The 23,030-nt window shown below is 39.0% G+C and overlaps 1 protein-coding gene across 4 annotated transcripts in view; it reads right to left on the reverse strand.

The window, feature by feature from the left end:
- The window catches only part of PAK5 (p21 (RAC1) activated kinase 5), a 126,815-nt gene that overhangs the window by 32,798 nt on the left and 70,987 nt on the right, over positions 1–23,030 (reverse strand). For all 4 annotated transcript variants that reach the window (XM_087919065.1, XM_026710345.2, XM_087919060.1 and 1 more), the window contains one exon: positions 647–1,432. In XM_087919065.1, coding sequence (XP_087775191.1) covers positions 647–1,432 — 786 coding nt within the window. The remainder of the gene's footprint in view (positions 1–646; positions 1,433–23,030) is intronic.

Raw genomic sequence — 23,030 nt, forward strand, 5'->3', positions numbered from 1 at the left:
TTTCTCCTAAGAAAATGATTTTATGTACGATAGTTTGTGCAAATGCTTCCAAGAAATAAGTATGAGGGAAAACAAGAGTAGTCACTTTGATTCAAGCCAGTTGAATATTTCAACTCTTTATGAAACATACATTATGTATCATCTGCGTCTTAAACCTCATCCAAACATAAACTAAGATGCACAACTAAGCCTGCAGCAATTTGAAAAATAGGTAGCTTAAAAAGCATTTAATCATATACATATTGGCATGTATAACTGGAAACAACACAGGGATATCTGAAGTGCCAGGAAGCTATTAATCCACAAGGAAAAAATATGAGAAAATTCCTAGAAATGGACTTGTTCCATATATTTCTATTGCTTATCATATCTAGCCTATCAACTAGATATTTCTACTTAGTACCTGTATTAATTTGATTTGACTTCTGTTCCATATTTGGAAAAAAGCAGGAATACTGCATTCTGTTCATTATACCACAATGACAAGGATTTAAAATGAGAAAACTTTCATGTTAACTCATGTCAGTTTTCTGGGAGACAAACCCTCTTTGGGACTGAGGCACTGCGGTGATAACCAAAGGAAAACAACGTGTTTAAAATACTGAAATTATAATAAGGTTGAAAATGTGGACCTATATAAATTTACCTTTGGAACGCCTGCTGTTGTTTCCGACAATCGCGGGTAGGTGTAGGAGCTGTAGGAATACCCTTGCTGACTGGACTTAAAAGCACTTGCTCCATAGGGCAGGATTGGCTCTTGAAGGCCAGACCCTGACCTTGACCTTTGCCTCATTGCTGGTTGAGGACTTGCCTGGCTCACATAGGAGGATTTTGGTCTTTTGTCGTACTCATCCTTGGACCACTCACTGTCACTGTATTCTAGTCCTTCTCTGGAGTATTGACTGTGAAGAGAAGTTCTAGAGAGAGCATAATGAAAAGGCTCTTTATAATCCAAAGAAGAATGACTAGGCGCCCTCTGATATTCCAGCTTCAGGCCACCGTACTCATTCAGTTTACTTTTTGTTTCCAAGGAAGTGCGATAATCTGGTAAGAATCTAGAGATGTCAGACTTCAAAGGCTTGGCTTCAGAAAAATACATCTCACTGGGTTTCAGCTTGGCCAGGTGTCCATTTTGCTTCACAGCACAGCTCCCTTGGGAATATCTATCTGCTTCTTCCCCACGAAGGCATCTGTCTCTGTACCTTTCGACAAAGAAATCAGTCCCTGTTTCTGACTCGCTGGAATACTGGGAATAGGTGACAAAGCCATTTTCTTGCTGGTGGATTTCTAGATGGTTGGAGGATCTCAGGTGAGGCGTGGGAGGACTCTCCTTCCGAAGTGAGTTGGAACGGGTCACGGAGATATTGTCAAATTCTTCTAGCAAGCCATTGATTGAAGCATCCCTGCAAGGTTTATTTCCTCTAACGATGGTCTGGGAACAGAAGATAGCTTTTGATTAAAGGCTGCCTTTGATTTAATGCCACAGCGATAAAACCATTCAGCAGAGTCATTTCAGCAACATTGAAAAGAATACAGGGACAGTCCGTTATATCCTTTTATCAGGTGGAAAAATTTGGGGACAAAATGTCATTTCACCTCAAGGTGCATCATTGCATGCTCTCAGTAACTCTGTCATCAACAATACTCTCATAAGGAATTACCATTTGATGTTAACCTAGGAATTTAACATTACTTCCTAGGATATTGAGAGAGAGAGAAATCGATCTACTGATAGAATAAGTAGATAGATTGTGATTCACTTCTGTAGGTCGTTCTATGGAAAGGAATAACTAAACAAATGGTGCATTACTGGTATTTCTTCCATAAACAGGGGAGAAAGAGAGGGAGGGAGGGAGGGAGAGAGAAAGAGATTTTTCTGCACTGCCATGGCGCAGTGGTTAGAGTGCAGTATTGCAAAATACTTCTGCAGCCAGCTGCCTACAATTTGGCAGTTCAAATCCCACCAGGCTCAAGGTCGACTCAGCCTTCCATCCTTCCGAGGTGAGTAAAATGAGGACCCAGATTGTTAGGGGCAATAGATTGACTCTGTAAACCGCTTAGACAGAGCTGTAAAGCACTACAAAGCAGTATGTAAGTCTAAGTCTATAATATCTCAAACTAGTTTTAAACTTTCTTTTCAATTTGATCAAAATTTTATTTTGACTTCATCAAGAAGAATTTTAGTTTCTTAAAGATCAAAGCGTAAATAACATGCAGTTATAGAAAATTATCTTGGCATCCTGCATAAAGATCAGGAAGGGTGGGACCAGGGGTGTCTGCAGAGGAGGCCAACAATATCAAAATTGCAGGTGTGACCAGACACTGAAAGCTCTATCCCTTTTTATGTGATACAGGAGACCCACATTTCAAAGGACAGGACTTTGATTGCCAGTCTTGTCCATCATTTTGATGCTCTTGACCTTCCTTGTGGATACTTCTGGATGGAAGTTACCCTATAATAATATTTAGAGTTCCAAAGGTACTGCACATCTGACCAATAACACCGATAACAAGATTTTTTATCCAAGACTGCTCATTGGCTAATTAGAGCAGTGATCTGATTCGGTATATTTATTTATTTTATTTATTTATTTGTAAAATTTATTAGGCGCCCAGGGTCATTTTGGATGGCTTTACAATATTAAAAGTTAAAACTGCATAATTTACTGGTAATATATATATATATATATATATATTCTTCAGCACAAAGCTGAAGAAACAAGCCTGAAGATGATGAATGAGACTTCATCGAAACGTCACCTAGATACTTCCAATCTTATGCGGGAGAAAACCCGAATAACCAAAGAGATATATATAGAAGCCTGATGATGGCAGATGAGATTCTGCTGAAACATTGCTACAACTTTAAAAGCACAACTACAATGACATGGGAAAATACCTGAACAAAGCTGAATGCCATACATGTAAGTACCCGCGAAAACTTAAGAAAATATATATATATATATATATATATATAAAATTAACCTTGCTAAAAAGATAGGGGGAGGGAATATGATGCAAGGAGGAGAAGAGGGCGGGGTCTGTTGTTAATCAATTCATGACTCATATTAAGTCGTTCGTAAATGTAATTCTGTTTGGATAAACTGTACACAGTTTATAGTTAAATAGGATTCCAGCCAATCATTCTTGGAGCAAGCAAACTCAAATGAACTTCATGGCTACCCGTGACTTTCAGTAAGAATGGAGGTGACACAACACTGTGGCTAGCATTTCCACCCTTCTATTTCACTGCATTCATAGTTTGAATAGTGTCCTTAACATCAATATCTTTCCCAGAAAGAAACTGCCTATCTAACCTAGATGGCCAGGAACCATCTACTCATGGGGCTCACCTTGGAAGAGCGGTTCCTATAATACAGCTCCTCTCTTACGGAACAACCTACTTCCTTAAGCAAGAATACATTCCATTGATCCTCAGAAGATGGTAAAAATCTTGCTCTTTTAGTAGGTCGTGTATATATCCGGGGGTGCCTTTGAATCAGTCTTGACTCTTGGAGAGTGTACCTGGAAAACTCCCTACAATTTTCTGGGCAACATTTTTCCAGAAATGATTTGCCACTGCCTTCTTTCTAGGGCTGAAAAAAAATGATCGACTTGAAACCACCCAGCCTAAGCAGGACTAGAATTCACAATTCCCCAGTTTCTAGTCTGGTGCCTTAACCACTGCATCAAACTGTCTCTCCATGTACACATATTCCCCGTAATATCTGTACTTTGAGTTCTAGTGGGCTGCAACAATAGATGAATCCACAGATACACACATAAACAAACAAATAAATTCAAATAAAATTATCGATTTTCTGCTTCCTTCACTTAGGGCTATTTGTTTAAGTTAAAAAGTTTCTCTCTTGTGCCCTTGACTATTAATAACGATGATAGTGATGACTGTTGAATAATACTGACAAAAAATGAGTTACGCTGTGTTTCAATACTAAATATAACTTAATATGCAGCTTTGGAGTAGATAACAATGGAACAAGGATATAGAAATAATTTAGTGGATATGATCATCGTGTAATAATTATAGAAACTCTGAAGTCTTAAACGTCTGGGAAGGAGACTTTTATGAAAACTGTCCTTGTATAAATACAATGCAATGACTAGCATGCATCTCAAATAAAAGAGCAGAGGCATCAGTCAGAGATAGTGTGAGCCTCAGTAAGATCTGATATGAGTTCTTGTCTCATAGAGCCTATTAGAAGTTGGTTCAACCAGACCATTCAGATGAGTAGTAATAAAACAAAACAGGACCTGTGTATTGTTTACATAACAAGCTTTGATTTGCAACCTAACTTAATACCGTTTAAGCATGCCTGCTCACAAAAGGAAACCTTTGCAATTAATAGGGCTTGCAACCAGTTGCACATATGTAAGGTCTCATTCAAGACTTGAGTGAGGCTCAAGTCTCATGCTTGTAGAGGAGTAAGACAATGCTGAACTGTAACTTAGTTCTCAGTGAGTGAGTACAGAATGACATTGTTAAGGACTTACAATATTTAATCTTATTCTAGTTCGCTTGGAATTAATTTGGTCATGGCAAAATGAAATTGGTGACTTGACACTGTATGCTCAGCAGGGCATCCTCTGCTTTGGTTGTGGCTCAGGCCACTGTACAGTAGCTTGCCATCAGAGAAAAATCTCATATAACAGAATGCAAAGTGTATTGTTTTAGAACAATCCTTTATTTTATTCTTCTTACCTATGAGTAAGGGAATTCACTGTTTTTTTATTCACTGTAACATACTTGGGTACAGAATAAGTTTCTCAATTCATTTAGTGTGTATATATGTCTTTCCTATACAGCATATAGTATAGTGTAATGTAGTGTAGTACAGTACAGTATTGTATAGCATAGCATTGCATTAGCATAGCAATTAATAGCATAGTACAGTACAGCATAGTAATGTAATGTAATATAAGCAGTGGGTTGGACTAGAAGATCTCCAAGGTCCCTTCCAACTCTGTTATTCTGTATTCTAGATAATGTAATGTAATGTAATGTAATGTAATGTAATGTAATGTTAGCATAGCATGATGTGATGTGATGTTACAATACAATAAATACACAATAACATAGCTATTGTAACACCGCAGTTTTTTTAGATGCATTTCATGCCCACCTCCCATGTGAGGTCATCATTACTCTTTTCCAGTAATTTATATTAAAATTTCCATTTGGTTGGAGAACCAAAACGCAGCCTTTTGAAAAAAAAAAAAAAGACTATTCAACCATAAATAAGCCGGTTCAAGGAAATAAGAATTTGCTACATTGCATACAATGCAATCTGAATGACTTCCTTCTCCTGTCCCTGGCATTCAAAAGATGTAACAAACCACCAGAGCATGGAGTGGAAGCCCGCTCCAAACAGAATGAACGCCCTTCGGAATAAAGAAAGCATGGAAAATATCTACATCGTGTATAGTGGAGAGTAAAGAAGGCGGCCCTGATGAAGATGAGCAGAAATCATTACCTAAGCAAAAGGGGATGAAATGTGTTTAAAGTTCAGAACAACAAAACAGTGCGTGGACAATGTTCAGGCAGACACCTTCCTAATTCACTTAACTGTAAGAAGAGGAAGAAGGTACAGTATAATCAAACTGGCACGATTCGGTTAATACAGCCCATCTCAATCAAAATAGTTTTAACCTTCCCCTGGAATTGATTTTGTAGTCTGGTTTACCTAGGAACCTAGACGTGGTGGCTCAATGGCTAAGATGCTGAGCTTGTCAATCAGAAAGGTCGGCAATTCAGCGTTTCGAAACCCTAGCACCGTGTAACGGTGTGAGCTCCCGTTACTTGTCCCAGCTTCTGCCAACCTAGGAGTTCGAAAGCCTGTAAAAATGCAAGTAGAAAGATAGGAACCACTTTGGTGGGAAGGTGTACAGCGTTCTGCGTGCCTTCGGCATTTAGTCATGCTGGCCAAATGACCACGGAGACATCTTCGGAAACACTGGCTCTTCGGCTTTGTAACGGAGATGAGCACCACCCGCTAGAGCCAGAAACGACTAGTTTGTATATGCAAGGGGAACTTTACCTTGATCTAGGAATGGGGAGACTGACATGATTATACAGCATATAGTTATTATGCCTGAGGTATTTCCATCCCCAGTGAGCCATTGCTTATCGGTGTTGTCAAAGAACATAGGATAACTAAAAAGCTAAAATAGTTTGGGTGGCTATTAATACAATAATAGGAAAAGCATTCCACAATTCTGATTACTTTAACACTTGCATATGCTCACTGAGATAGGTGCATATTTATTACTACTCTAGATCATAGCAATACAATTCATCTGCTTGTAATAAAACCAACCGCAAATGGGTGATCTTCTAAGGCAGGGGTGTCAAACTGGTGGCTGGTGGGCCAGATGCGCCACACGCAGGCGATGTCCACTCCAGGGAAAAAAAAACATCATGAAATGTCATGTGACTGCAATGTGAGTTTGACACCCATGTTCTAAGGCTATCCAGTTTGTTCTCTAGAACTCTTGGCCTGCAGGCTTTCTACTTGGCCTCTGATCTCTGGCTAAATTTGGGTTAAGCAAACTACAGTAAAGAGGATTCTAATGAGGAAAACCTGGTCTTAGCTGGCGATCTTCCAGCGTTTGGCTCGCACTATGAAATGGTCAGCATAACCAAAGCCAAAACTCTTTGACCTCTCCACCTTTTGTAGCAATTGCTACTATCTACCATTTGGAATCCATGTCATTACTTTTGTATCAGTAAACTCTAAAACAATAGAGAAAGTTATAAGCATGGTTCCATTTGTCTTGGAAGCAGATAGATATCCTTTGATACGAATATGTTTCATTCTGTACTTGTCTCCCCTTAATGGGTCAGTTCTGGGCCACTCATATTTATCACAGCATGGAACAGCATGATTGACAATGAAGTGCTTCATAATTTAATGAGCCCCTGAAGCACCCAGGAGGCATCAGCCTTCCAAGTGCAAATGTGTGGCTCAAATCTAACTGCAGCTTTAATGTTTTCTCTCCCTCCTCTGTGGCAGAACCTCACTTTTTTTTTTTTTTAAAGCTAGGAGATCCCCTCTGGTTGTCTGAGCAAAGATCATCCTTTGGTGACATAAAGTGGCTCTGCATACAAAACCACCGTTTTTCTCTGAGGCACGATTGTTCTTCATGTGTTACAAAACCAGTATCCCTTCCTATTCCTAATGTTCCAGGCTCTTTCCTTCCTTCCTGAGCCAAAATAGGTATGTAAAAGCCTTCTGGTAGATGAAGTGGACTTTTGTTGATACTTATTCAGGCCAGCTGTTAGAGACCTCTATGTAAGGGCAAGAGTAAATCTTGTCTTCCAGTTTTCAACAATTTGGCAGGCAATTGGCAATTTCCAAAAAGACTTAAGTCACGTTCAGCTTATTATTCATAGAGAAAAATGGAGATAATACAGGGCCCAGATGGAAATTACAATTTCTCCTCCAAGAAGAAACCAAGCCCAGGTAATCAATGTGTAATTAGAAACTGAAAGTACTGGCAATTATCACAGCCAGTACGGCTCTCATTCTATATGCAAGAAGTATTGTAGTATTTGAGGTATTTAAAATGCATTATTAAAGCACAGGTAGAGATAGAAGGTACAGAGTTAGAGAGCTCTATATACTAACAGGCAATTAATTTGTTATCTATTATGGAAGGATACTATACCACCAGCTACATTTTCTTCCCTTCTTACAACAAAGGTCTATTAAGTTCATCCTTACTAGGAGAATGCTTAATCATGGTCTTAGGGCTATAAGACTCTTTAAAAAACAATCTCGTATTCCCAAGAGACTTCTATAGAATCTCTAATTTCTATGCATGGATATTGGATTGGTTGGATACTGGCATGTCCAGCCACCCTCTCTAGGAAAATATGAAGGGCTTCCTCAGCAATTCAATCCATCAGAATAGAGCTGGAAGGGACCTTCAAGGGTCTTCTAGTCTTATCCCCCCGCTCAAGCCTTTTCAGATACGTGACTCTCCAGTCTCATCTTAAAAGCCTCCAGTAGTGAAGCACCCACAACGTCTGACGGCAAGCGGTTCCACTAGTCAACTGTCCTCACTGTAAGAACTTTCTCCTTACAAGCCAAGTGAGCTGCACAATCTTTACTTTGGCCTCATAGGCAAGAGTGTCACTATGTTTGGAAGCAGATGGCTCATTGTAGCCACCTCATTGATCTGGGACTGCAAATAAGTAATAATCATATCCATATCCCCTTGTCAACACCAGCATTATTTCCCGATGGAGGCTCACTGGGAATACCGATTCTAAAAAATGGCACCGTATTTCCTAAAGTAGTGACTTTGGAAAGTAGCCTGTTCATTGTACAAAGGAAAACCAGGAATGACTCTTTATCATTCAAACCCTTCCTTCCTTGATGCTAATTAACTACATTAACGCCGAAGAAGGGGCACCTGGGAGAAATCCATATTACCGCTGGGAGTTATGGCTTGCTTTTGTGTCATAGTAATTCCTTGTACATTAAAATCAATGAAGCCAATCTATTTGAGTTAATGTCCACTTCTCTCCAAAAGCAGATCTTTTCCTTTCCGAGGAGTCCCAGCATTTGTTCTGGCTGGTGGTGACAAGAGGCATATTTCATGGTGTGATGTTCCTGGTCTGTCCTCTGGTGATAAGCTATAATGGATCTGTCGTAAGAACAGCTGTCTCACCGTGTAACAAAGAGGAGATGAAAAACAGCTTCGCCTCTAAAACCACTGTATTTCCATAGACTGTAATGAAGTAAGTAATTAACTGCTTTGCCCCAGGAAGACCTAGCGTTAAACAAATAATTCTGTATTTTTATGCCTTTCTTGAGGATGCCCTTTTTTTTCTTAAAACAGGAGTCTATTTCCAAATGTTTATGTAAATACTATGTAGTCATAGCTGAGAAATAACATTTTTTTAACAGTCTGGCTAACATTAAACCATACATCCAAGTAACGTATTTCTCATTTTAATGAAAATATTTTAGAGGGAAAAAAAAATCAATGAGAGGAAATAATTCTTTTAAAAAGTAAGTATATACAAGTATCTCATCATTCATCCCCATAGGTTTGGTTTTTTTTAAATCTACTGCCCGTTAATGTAGAAAGTGTTCTAACAAGATGTTCTATGATAATTCAAAAAAAAACATATTGCAGGCACATTATTATTCTGCAGATGAAAATCATTGCTCTTAATCCATCCTTTTGTTTGATTTTATTCAATGTCCATGTTATTAATGGGCACAAATTAAAATTGAGTGTCCCAAATGATTGAGAACCTCCATAGGATATACAGCTGGGTGCACCAATTAATTGCAAGCAAGCAAGAATAAGCAGGAATTTTAAATCTATACAATCTACTGAAAGCAATGGACAGCTTCAACCTTAGGCCGGAAATACATAGTCATAGCTTCAAAATGGAAGACGATAGGCAGGCAGACAGACAGATAATTGGTTTCTACGACACAGACTTTTGGAAACACCAGTAAAAAAAAGTAATCATTAAAAAAGTGTCGTAAAGATGAAATATTGTATTTTCAAAAGTGCTCTGTGAATATGTCCCCCCCCCAGTGGTATTGGGGAGTGTGTGTGTGTGTGTGTGTGTGTTTATGTATGTAGTGTGTTAAGTATTTTGCCCTGAACTCTGCAAGATTTTGCTCTAAGCTCTGTCTTTTTCGTATATATTGTGCTGTCATATGCACATACCATACAAAACTGCTTGCCTTACAATGGCCCAACGCTACTGTTGTCATTTCCACGAAAGCAGTAGATCCTGCAATGGTTCTGTTCCATTTGTTTTGAATGTGATCCCTTGGGCTTTTTGATCTTTTTTAGGATTTGTGAGGGTTTTTTCCCCAAAACAATTGCTTCTCAGAAGCTGTAGGGTGACAGGTAGGACAAGAAGAGAGGGGAAAATAAAACCCTTTCAGTTTGTCGTACTTGCCTTCCAGCTTCGAATATGTCTGTTTGACCAAAACTATCTTTTTATATTGAAAAGTATAACTTTTTTTGCTGCAGACAAAGGAGGAGATGCAAAAAAAAAAAAGGATGCAGTGATGAAGTTATATAATCCTAGACTGAGTCAACGATAAGCTCTTCCCAAGACAATTTTGTAATTCAGTAGATTTTGGAAATCTTGTAGTTTTTGTTGCTCTGGAGCGCTCCTTCAAATCCCCAAACGCCAGTTCCAGAGGCTTATGCTTGACAGCAATCCTCAGAGTATTAAAACATATAGATGAGATTACCCTATATAATATATGCCTTTAAAAAAAAAAAAAGTCTGACTCTGGCATTGCCTGGCCCTGGTTTCTCTGCTTAAGCTAAATCTGTGTTTCCATCCAAAGGAGAATCAGAAAAACAGAGTCAAAAAAATTCAAATCAAAATTACAGCATCCTTAAAACTTACTCATTAAACCATCAGCCCTCCACAATTGTGCAGCCAAATAGGATGTCTGATAAAACTGGTTTTGCCTAGGCGCGAAAGGATAAGCTGGAAGGAAGCCAATTACCTGAACTGTAATGTATTATTTTCTCTATAGATTCAATCTGCATACCTTTTCTTTAGGTTGCAGAGGTTGTATCTGTAAAAAAGAACCCCTTCATTATCCAGAAAAGTTAGTCTTAGGTAACAGAAGGGGAACAATTTTTGCTGCCTCCTACAAGTTCTGAAAGTTCTAGATTGATCACCTTCTAGAACACGGGTGTCACGTTGCCATGATGTGACACGTCACGTTTCTTCCCCTTTGTGGAGTTGGAGTGGGCGTGGCCTGCACGTGACACATCCAGCACGCGGGCTGCCGGTTTGACACCCCTGTTCTAGAAGAACATAGAAGAGGCAGGAAAAAAAAATCCATAAAGTATGGAGTCTTCTCATCTAGATTGTGAAGAGGAGCGAATGATGCTTTTCTCACAGTGTGACTTCTTTTGTTGTGGCAATTAGAAATTTGGGGGCTTACATGTTAAGGGCCATAGAAACTGTTCACAGAGGCGATTACACTATTTCGCACTGTGACCGCTCTATGTTAACCAGTGCAGTGTAACATATTCCTTTTTTGCAACTTGCTCTATGTAATTTATAGGGTTTTTGCCTATGGTAAAAAAGCGATTTGGCACAGTACAAAAAGTAGCACACGGGAATCTCACATCTTTAAGACCTAGATGAAAATGCTAGGATTGTGAATTAAAAACCCTGAAGAAACCCTGAAGAAAATAATTATACAATATGAACATTTTATTTCTTTGTGGTTCTGTGTCTCACCTTTTCACTGACTGAGAACTCACAATGGTCTATAAGGGAGTCCCCTCAATTTTATCCCCATAACCAGTAGCATGCATTGGGTTGAGTGAGCCAAAAGGGCACAGGGAAAATTGTTCCTGAGTCTCTTTTCTTGTTATCCAACATAGTCACATGCAGGGATGGGAGACGACTGGTATAACTACTGGTTCTGTCGCTCTGCATCGCATGTGTGCCATTTACGACCTGCTGAGCTGCCCGGACAGCTGAGCAGCGCTGCGTGTAAGTGCGCAGTGGTTGGAAAAGCCCTTTTTCCCTGCTTTTTCAACCGCAGCTGTGTCGCACAAAGCAGCTGCGGTTGAAAACGCAGGAAATAAAGGTCAGGTAAGAGCCCGGGCGGGTGGGTGGGCCAAAAGAGCAGCAGACATAGAACCGGTTCTATGTATGCTCTCTGTTAGCTGCTTTTAAGAGCAACCGGTTCTACAGAAGTGGACAGAACCGGTAGAATCCCACCCCTGGTCACATGCACACAAGCATACTTTCTATCTCCTGTGCACTGCTACCATCCTATTTATTTCATTTTTATAGAAGCCCATCTCAAATACATGAATCAGATCAGCTCATAATAATCAAAAATTATGTACAAATCATGTAGGTTAACAATAGGACACAACTGTCAGCCAAGATAGAAAAACCAACAACAACAATCAACATGGCCGCTCTACCGCATAGTTAGAACCCCAATCCAATGGCAAACTCACTTCTTTGAGTTCTTATGAAAGGCCAGTAGGGTTTGGGCCAATCTGGTTTCTGGGATGGATGATGTTCTGTAGGGTAGGTGCTATGGATGTTCTGTAGGGTAGGTGCCACCCCGGGTCCTCTCCATATGGCATTTGCTCAATAAATGGGACCTAGAGCATACCTCTCCTGTCTCGTCTGATAAGGTTAATATTACTACAGCCATACATCTTGGAGCCTAACCTCTCCGTTGTTGACCCCCTGCAAAAAGCCTAATTCTAATACCACTGTAAAAGGAGGAAGTCTAGATCCTGGAATGAGGAAGGCGGGAAGGGGAAAAGGCAGCTGGATCTTGGAGATGAAGTTAGAGCGATGAGGAGGATAGTCCAAGGCAAGGAAGCAAGCAGTCTGGGTATAAAGGAGTGTGAGAGGTGGGCAAGAGCACAAGATATTGAATGGATTAGGCAGAAAAAGCAATAAAGAGCAAAGATACTGAGCAGACGCAGAAAATGGGAGCGCATGTATGGAGGAATGAGAAAGATTGTCAGAAAAGGGAAACAAGGGTAGAGAACTGGGGCAAGCAAGAAAGGTTAATCTAGCGTTACTTTAACTTCTTTAAAAAAAAAAACCAAGTACTCTCAAATATTTTAGCTCTTTTCTCTGATGGATGGGTATTCAGAATGTAGAAACTAGACCTGACTAGGAAATACAGATTATTTAGCAATATTTTGCTGGATCAAAAGCCCTTCTCAGATAGAATGGCACAATGGAATTCAAAACTTTGTTTTTGGATATGGCACAGAGTATTTTAGAAGATAAAAAGAAAATCTTTTTTTCCTCCTATTGAGAGAAGACACCTTCAATTTATTAAAAAAAATTATGTGTTTCTGTCTATTTCTACAAAAGATGGAAGGGAAAGTGAATAAAGATAAAACCTGGCTATGAGTTTTAACTGGAACCCTGAAAAAGGGAACTGAAGATTTGATTTTGGCTGGATGCAATCAAGACCAGAATTTAAAAATCATCAAATGATTCAAAGCGTAATTTGTGCAAAAAAAAAGTAGAACAAACAGTAGACCATATACTCAGCTCAGGCAAACATATCACACAAATTAATTATAAACAATGTAACACAATCACCCAAATGATTCACTGGAACCATAAAGATTATCATGTTCCAATAGTGAAAAATTGGTAGGAACATATAGTTTAAGAAATAGTTGAAAATGAGGTTAAAATACTGTAGGATTTCCAAATATAGACTGATAAAATCTTGGCTCATAACAAACCAGATATAATTGTGGTGGAAAAGAAAGTATGGATAATAGTTGTGGCAATACCAGGGGGATAGTAGAACAGAAAATGAGGAATTAGAGAAGATCACAAAGTATCAAGTTCTGAAAATCAAAATTGAAAATTATGACATAAACCAGTTGTGGTGGTCCCAGTGGTTTTAACAAACTGGATGCCATACTAACAAATCTTGGATGGCACTAAAAAATCTGTGCATTGATAAAATTTCCACCTGTCGATCGCAAAAGGCCATATTACTGCTTGGGGATCTACACACATACTAGACCCTGGTATTTGTCCTTAATTGGTTCTGGGAAGGGCGCGACAAGTACTAAAAGTACCAGTACCAAACAGACCATGTGACTTACCACCACTTCTGGCTGGAAGGACTTCCTATCTTTCCTATGTTAGCGACCTTGCCAGCATGGCTGACCTCCTGTCTGCCCTCTACAGCTGTCCCCATTTCCTTTTGCAGTGCACTGAGTACCAAACAAATGACATTTGTTTGTCAAAATGCATCTAATACCAAATTCAACGAGTTTTGAAGTAGTCAAGTACCAAGATACTATTGTATGGCAATATATTACAACATCCCACGTTTTTGGTATGTGGTACACATGAAGGCCAACACTTAGCTAAACAACTGGCAGCTGTAATATCACGTTAACAAATAATAACAAATGTTGACCTACAGGCAACTGAACGTTGGCAACAACATAGAATATTCTAGCTGCTTAAAAAGACTAATGCTGAGGTTGCCATCCATGCCTCTTTAGCTGTAATAATTTATTTTAAGTGCAATGGAATTTGCTTCTACATAGATACGAGAATTATTTTCAGAAAGCCAAAGACAGGAGTTTGTAGGATGATAACGTGACTGCATTATTTGTCAAAGTTCACCAAAATTTCTGCAGTCAGTTGTCATAACAACAGGAGCAACAACTTATTATAATCACTTTTGTTCTCATCCTTTTGACTTCCTTAAATTTAGTAACAATAAACAAAACATCAGCTTTGAAAGTTGAAGTCAGGCACTTCAACCTAATTGAATGCATATGCCTTAAAATCAGTAGTTTTCCAATGCTTAGAATTTATTCATCTATTTAGTTTTAATTAGTTCCATCAACAAGTGATGATATTTCTTTTTTAAACAAACATTTAAAGGGTGTAGGGTGTATTTTTTATACTATTTTTTAAACGGTTTTATTATTCTTTTTCCAACACCTCTTTTAGATATATAAAATAGAATAAGATGGATGGATGGATGGACGGACGGACAGATGGACGAAAGGAAGGACGGACGGACAGAAGGAAGGTTGGTTTGGAGGAACAATTGTTAAGTGAACAGTTAGTTGCTTAATTAGTCAAACTGTTGTTAAGTGAATCTGGATTTCCCAATTGGCTTTGCTTGTCAGGAGGTTGCAAAAGGGAATACGTGATCCCTGGGACACTGCAACCGTCATAAATATGAACCAGATGTCAAGCATCTGAATGTAAATCACAAAACCATGAGGATGCTACAACGGTCATGAGTGTGAAAAATGGTTGTCCAGGAGTGGCATTCTACAGGTTCACACCTATTTGCTAGAACGGGTTGTTAACATTCTAAGCAGTTCAGAGAACCGGTTTTTAGAAGAAATTACTGGCCTAATCCTGTAAGGAAGGCAGGAAGGAAACATTCTGGTGTTGCTTACAGAAACTGTCTCTCCATTAACCCTTATTACATTTTTGGCAGGACTAGACTTCCTGCTTCAGGAACATATCTGGAATTCCCCCCGCACCCACCCTTGCTGGTACTTTGCTTGTGTGGAGTGACATTCAAAGTTACAATGGCACTGAAAAAAAGTGACTTATGACCATTTTTCACACTTACGACTGTTGCAGCATCCCCACAGTCACGAGCGGCCAGGCGAGGAGATGCATGCCTTGATGTGAGTGATATTGAGTTGGCCACACCCAGCCAGTCACATGACCACCAAGCCATGCCCACCAACTAAGCCACACCCACAGAACCGGTTGCTTAAAAAATTGAATCCCACCCCTGGTCATGTCACTTTTTTCAATGCCATTGTAACTTTGAAACGGTCGCTAACTGAACTGTTCTAAGTCAAGGACTACCTGTATATTAAATATTGTTGTGAGAGCAACAGCCTGGAGGCTGTATCCCACAAAAATGTTTTTCTTCAAGTTTTCAATAGGTTACGTTATTCCACAACAGGATTGACTGGAGGAGAGAAGTCTGACCCCAAATAAATCCAAAACTCTTCTGGTGTTACAACTAGAGTGCACACCAAGTGCCACAACAGAACATAGCAATCAGTGAAAATCCAAAAGGCACAAACCACCCAAGGAGAATATTCTGAAAGTCTGTTAACAACTACAAACTGTGGCCAAATGTAGGTGTAGAGTGTAAAAATATATATACATCCAAACTGTTTAAAATTTATAAACATACCTCACTACAATATGAAAATCTCTCTCAGATCAGTGATGAATTATTTTTAGCTAGGAAAAAAAGAGCAGAGTTTTTCCTAATAAACAAATGCATCTCGCTTCACACACATTCTGAAGTAGGCATATCCAGAAAAACTCAATAAACCAGTAAGTCTTTTTTTAGAACCGTAAGTATCCTCAGCTTATGCCATTGGTGAAGGGAGCATAGTCCCTCTCAACCAGTTTCCCTGATTCTAACAAAACTTCCTTAAGAGGCCTTTCAAGGACAAATCTACAAATAAATCATAAAGCCTGCAGCTTTATATGGATGCTTAAATTTAGAGGGAACAAATGCTGTGAAGTGAGCTGGCATGTTCCTTGATTTATGTCTGGTGTGAGATATGTGTATTAATTAAAAATAATCCTGTTTCTGGGGGGAAAAAACAAGCATCTTTTCTGACGTATTGACAAGGGCACAAAATAAGTTTCTTTTCTATTTTTGAAGAAAATCTCTATTATAATAAACATCTGGGGCTGCTTTAATGAAATTATTGGGGTTTTTCCCCCCCTCAGGGGTTTATTTTACTGAATGTGATTTTGTTGCAAGTGGTAGTCTTAGAGATTTTACAGCAGACAAATATAGTTGATAACCATTACAACAATTTAAATTTTACAGCAGACAAACATAGTTGATAACCACTACAATTTAAACCGTCACCTGTTGTAGGGGGAACTACATACTGTATTGTGTTGCCATTCTGAAGAAAGTTAACTCCTTGTATCTTATATAGGAATTGTGAAATTCAATACTTTCTTTCAAAAACTGTTGTGCAGATCAAAAGCTTTATCATCTAAATCAGGTTTTTTTCCCCCCCAAACTTGACAACTTTTCAACTCTCAAGTTAAGGAGTTGAAATTCACACATCTTAACTTTGCCATGTTTAAGAAGCACTGATCTAAATGCTGAAATATTCCTTACTGCCACCTTGTGTTGGGTCCTTCCATTCTACTTTCTGATAAAAAAATGAAACTAACGCAGAATATCATTCTCTCTCTAAGCTGTTCTCTGAAGAATGATGACTTATGGGCTGCAGCCCCTGAAAATTTTAAGCACAGCTCCCAGAAAATCAGTTAAAGTTGCCAGCAAACTTCATTTTTAATGGAATGGCAAGATAAAATATGCTAAAAATATACTTTGTCCTTTGTCCTGGAGTTTCCTTTTTGGGGAGAGCAGCCTCTGTACGCCACAAGATCAACTGCAGCTCTGAGGCAAAAGTAAGTTCTATACATCTGACTTGTAGTATTAGACCAATTTATAGCAGAGCTATCCACCGCTAATCATCATTAACAAAAATGTATTTTAAAAGTACAGTAAAAACAACAAAAATCTACCTAGGAGCTTTTTTTGGACATATATCATAGCTCCATTATGACAGACTTTAAAATATATCAGGACAGCAAAGCAACAAATCAAAACCCAGAATTTTACAAAGTCAATTTAAAACACACTGGAATCAGTTTTTGAACACTTTACCTCATGATTTTATGGACATTTATTTAGAGCAAACAACTCCCTAGTTGCTGAATTTAATACAGATTAGTTTTTTAAGAATAGGGAGTCCTCGACTTACGATCAAAATTTCTGTTACTAAGTGAGACACTTGTTGAGTGAGTTTTGCCCCATTTTATGATCTTTCTTTCCACACTTGTTAAGCGAATCACTACAGTTGTTAAATTAGTGAAATGGCTGTTAAATAATCTGGTTTCCCCATTGACTTTGCTTGTCATAAGATTACAAAATGTGATCACATGACCCCAGGATGCTGCAACTATCATAAATATGAGTCAGTTGCCAAGTGGCTGAATTTTGATCACGTGACCATGGGGATACTGCAATGGTTGTAAGCGTGAATTTTTCAGTATATGGCATAGTGTCGGGCAGGGGTGGGATTCAAAAATCCCAACAACCGGTTCTCTGCCCAGTTGCTGCGCGGGCGTGGCCATGGTGGGTGTGTCCTACCAGAACTTCCAGAAGGGCCGTTTTTCGCACCTTGAATTGCACCCAGAAGCAAATTGACAACCAATGTAGCTCCCACAGGAGAGGTGATACACCCGGGTCCCAACAAAACTATACGGGCCGCTGCATTTTGCACCAACTGGAGCTTCTGGACGCTCTTCAAGGGCAGCCCCACGTAGAGCATGTTGCAATAGTCAAGATGGGAAGTGACTAGGGAATGAGTGACTGTGAGTAGGGACCGTTGGTCCAGGAAAGGCACAACTGGCGCACAGCCCGCAGTTGAGCAAAGGCCCTCCTGGCCGCGACTGCCACCGGCTATTCACGTGATCTTTATTCTATCCCTCTTTTAATGCAACCTAGAATTGCAGCTGATTCTTTTCTGTAGGTTGGGAAGTGAAATAAATACATGGAATCTATTATCTTAAACTTATCTCACATTAAGTAACATAAGTACAGTACAGCCCAGATCCAACAGAGGAGAGAACTGTACAAAGTATTTCAGCATACAGCACAGAGAGAGGAGGAATGCTTTGATTCACTTTAATTTTCTGTTAGTCTTAACTTTGGTCACTAGATGGAGCACAAAGTCTATTTGCTGCATAGCTTAGATTAGAAGATTTCTATGAAGAACTTCTGGTGCAGGAGAAGTGGGCGTTTCTCCTAGACTTCTTAGGACTCTGCACAGTTCATAGTAAGTGGTTAATCAGAATGTATTTTTATTCAATTTATTATCCACGTAAAGACAACGTTACTTTTGTTTTCAATTCTAAACCACTATTTATCAAAGTTTTATTTTAAAATTTTAGGACAGAGATGGACAAAAATTATCTATTGCATCACCCCACCCCACCCTGCTATGAACTAATGTGAGGGGCCTTGTGAGACAAGATAAAAGTTATTACCTGCTTGCCTGAAGTCCAGTACTGAACACAGTACTGATTAGAGAAGAGCAAAAATAATGCTGCATATCAGGTGACTCTTTGTGGCCTTTGGTTTACAGTGTTCCTACAATTTGCTTTTTCTAAAGTGGATGCTGATCTGGTAGATACAGTAAGTATGTCAAGTTATTTTAAGCGTGTCTTTATTTTTCTTTCCCTCAGACTATCATATCTTCTTTTCCTTTTTTGTTTGGGAAAATTATGACTGAAAATGAATGAACATCAAAGAGGACAAATTTCATGAGGTATGGCTAGTGGTGTGGAGTTTTTGTTTGTTTGTGAGTGCAGGCTTCCAAATGATTGACAGTCTGGTGGAATCATCTCTTCTATTCATGCTTTCAGGTCTTTTTTCAATCTCTAAAAAGACCTGAAAGCATGAATAGAAGAGATGATTCCACCAGACTGTCAATTATTTGGAAGCCTGCACTCACAAACAAAAAATCTCCACACCACTAGCCAGGCAAACACCTGGGCACAAATAGATCCCCGCTGATACCTCCAGCTCAAACACATCCCAACCAGGCACCCAGATGAAATCTAGCTTCCTAACAAATGATAGCCGTCCATTTACTCGGAGCCAAGCCGCACTAAAAGCCTCCAATACAGGAACACAATGTTGCCAGCCAATCAAGACACAAAAAAAGCCACAAAACAGAGAGAAGATATTAGAAACACTTATCAAGCAGAACACAGCAAACTCCAAGACCAATAAACACAGACCAAGACTCCCAACCAATCAGGATGAAGAAAAAACCATTCTGGCACAGCAGTAGGCTAGCCCCAAATTTAAAACTGAAACAACCGTAAAAGTCTGACTCACAGATGAACACAATACAGAAGCCTGATGATGGCAGATGAGATTCTGCCAAAACGTTGCTACAACTTTAAAAGCACAACTACAATGACGTGGGAAAATACCCGAACAAAGCTGAATACCATACATGTAAGTACCCGCGAAAACTTAAGAAATATATATGTACACACATATACATATACATATGCATACACACATACACATACACACACACACACACACACACATATATATATATTTTCTTAAGTTTTTGCGGGTACTTACATGTATGGTATTCAGCTTTGCTCGGTATTTTCCCACGTCATTGGAGTTGTGCTTTTAAAGTTGTAGCAACGTTTCGGCAGAATCTCATCTGCCATCATCAGGCTTCTGTATTGTGTGTGTGTGTGTGTGTGTGTGTGTGTGTGTGTGTGTGTATATATATATATATATATATATATATATATATATATATATATATATATATATATATGCAATAAAAGCCACAAGATGGCAGCAAAAGCTAAGACACAAAGAAACTGCTATCTTTGGTTTTAAGTCATTTTTGTTAGCTTTAATATTTTAACATTCCTGAAATTAGTGTAACAGTACATTACTGCCCCCTTTTAATAATACAGGATGAAGATGCTGTTAGTTATTTCTCTGAGAACAGGTATTGATGGATGAATTTTAGATAATTTGAAAATCTACCAATAGGCAACAAAGACTATTGGGAGACTCGGGGCTAAAACATGAAGAACAGCTGCAGGAACTGGTTATGCCACTAGGTGCTGCCACAAAGACGGGGTGGGTGGGATGTCAACCTATTCTCCAAAGCACCTAAAGGCCGAACAAGAAGCAATGAATGGAAACTAATCAAGGAGAGAAGAAACCTAGAACTAAAGAGAAATTTCCTGACATTTAAAGCCATTAATCAGTGGAACAACTTGCCTCCAGGAGTTGTGGGTTTCCAACACAGGAGGTTTTAAAGAAGAGTTTGGACAACAATTTGACTGCAATGGTATAGGGTCTCCTGCTTGAGCGGGGAGTTGGACCAGAAGACCTCCAAGGTTCCTTCTACCCCTGTTATTCTGGTTCTTGAAAATATATGAGTTCTCTAATCCTATAACAGAGATGCTGCAAGAGACACACCGAATTCCTGTTCGAAGTAACAGTGGTGACTTTCCTGTGTTTGCACTTTTAATACGATCTTTTCATTTGTAATCTAATATTTTAAATGCTTCCCAGAGTTTTGCACTCTGCAAACTGCTGAGTACACATTTGGGCCATCCAACTAATGGCGTCGGATGACTACTTCAGGATTAGGATAGCTGTGCCGCCCCATTAGGCCATCCTATGGGCTTTGGATTCTCTTTGTAAAAGCCCGGCCCTACAGAGATTTGAAGAACCACAAAAAGATACCACCTTACCATTTTCTTATCCCAAAGGAGACGATGATGATAGCGGTGGAAGAGATCTGTTTTCCCACTTTGGGCGCTGCTCTCTGAGAAAAATAATCTTATGTGGTCTTCAGGAAGCATCCAAGAACTCATTGTAGCTCTCTTCCCATGATTCTTTCTTATATCAGTTAATTATCTCTTCCAAGCATTTCTAGAGAGGTCATGGGACCTAGCAACAAGCACTGGTTCTATTCATTCATTCTCCATCTGTGCATCAATTCCAATAACACAATACATTTTAGTCTGTTACTGTTCCTTTGCACTACAAGCAGGAGATGATGAGGCCATCGCCAAGATGCCCTATGAGAACAATCAGTGTTCTCCATCCTAAGCATTAAGTTCTCCGCGTAGATGCTATGATGAGGTGCTAGGTGAATACCAATTCCTGTTTTTCAAATGATGTACACTTGGCTGACCTTTGGAAGTTGGTTTGGGCTACAAACCAGCCAACCACATGGATGGAAACAGAACTGACACTCAACGCTAGGATGACATTGCTGGAACTGGGTATGTCTAGTTCGATGAAAAGAAAGACTAGGGGTGACATAGCAGTGTTCCAATATCTCAGGGGCTGCCACAAAGAAGAGGGAGTCAAGCTATTCTCTAAAGCACCTGAGGGCAGGACAAGAAGCCATGGGTGGAAACTAATCAAGGAGAGAAGCAACCTAGAACTAAGAAGAAATTCTTAGAAATTCTGACAGAACAATTAATCAGTAGAACAACTTGCCTCCAGAAGTTATAAATGCTCTAACAATGGAGGTTTTTAAAAAGATGTTGGATAACCATTTGTCTGAAGTGGTGTAGGGTTTCCTTGCCTAAGCAGGGGGTTAGACTAGAAGACCTCCAAGGTCCCTTCCAACTCTGTTATTCTATTCCAGTGGTCCCCAACCTTTTTTTCGCCCCGCACCCCTAAAGAAATTTCACTCGAACCTCGCACCCCTGAAATTTAGACTTTAGGAACTACTGAACGCGTTAAATAAATGGTAGGATTGAATCTTTTCAGCTATGTATGTGACGGCCACTAAATAATGATACTTAACTCTAAAATGAAAACAAAATTAATCCATTGCAAAAGAAAATACAAATGCCAACATATAGCCAATATCCTATTATTTACCTGGACTTTTCTCGCACCCCCTGGAATATTGTCTCGCACCCCCAGGGGGTGCGAGCAGCCCAGGTTGGGAACCCCTGTTCTATTCTATTCTGTTCTGTTCTGTTCTGTTCTGTTCTATTCTATTCTATTCGTGATCAGCTTGCATTCAAGAGCATATAAGAGTATATAATTTTCTCCCTAGACCATAACTTTCTCTTCTTTTTTTCAAATAATTTTATTGAGTTTCATAAGAATAATAAAATACAAAACAACCCAAAGTGGGGGGAAATGGGGAGAATGGAAAGGGGAGAGATGTAAAAGGTGACAGAAGAAGTACAAATATACTGCATAAAAAGAATAACTTTGACTTTTTCCAATAGACACAAATATACAATATAGCAACCTCTTACTCTAAATTTAAATAACCATAACTTTCTCTTCGGAAATAGGATGGTTGTTTTGATATTACTCTGCTTCCTTTCCTGATTTGCTCATTTATTTTTAAAGCTTTCATAGTTTTCCTGTTTCTCTGATAATGCTTTTCAGAGAGTGATAAAAACAACCAAACCAACCACCCTTATTTTTTAAAAAAACAACTTTGGCTCCTGGTTATTCATATAGTAAACTGAATCCTCAAATAAATAAACCACAAGAGAAAGAACAGATACAAAAATAAAGTAAACTTTCATTATACCATGAAGTATATTTTAAAAGTAAAGATCTCACTAGTTATTGAAAATAATTTCATTAACAAATACCTAAAGACAGCAAAATGGAGGTGTTTTGTCGGCCAGGATAAGAGCATCAAAATGTCTATTCCCTGAAAAGGCTTCATATCCAAAAGAATCCTAATTATTCACACAAATAATAAGTGTCAAGAGAAAAAATAATCTCAAGTGCCTCCTGTATCTGGTAGGGAAAATAAATACTGATAATACATGAACAATTTCCAACTTTTCATGACTACAGCAGCAGAATTTGTTCTACACAGTGGAAGGATAGAGCTCCCAAAGTTACTTT

The sequence above is a fragment of the Pseudonaja textilis genome, chromosome 1 (genome assembly GCF_049901715.1).
Source record: "Pseudonaja textilis isolate UNSWEBS1 chromosome 1, rPseTex1.2, whole genome shotgun sequence".
In the NCBI taxonomy this organism is placed as follows: Eukaryota; Metazoa; Chordata; class Lepidosauria; order Squamata; family Elapidae; genus Pseudonaja; species Pseudonaja textilis.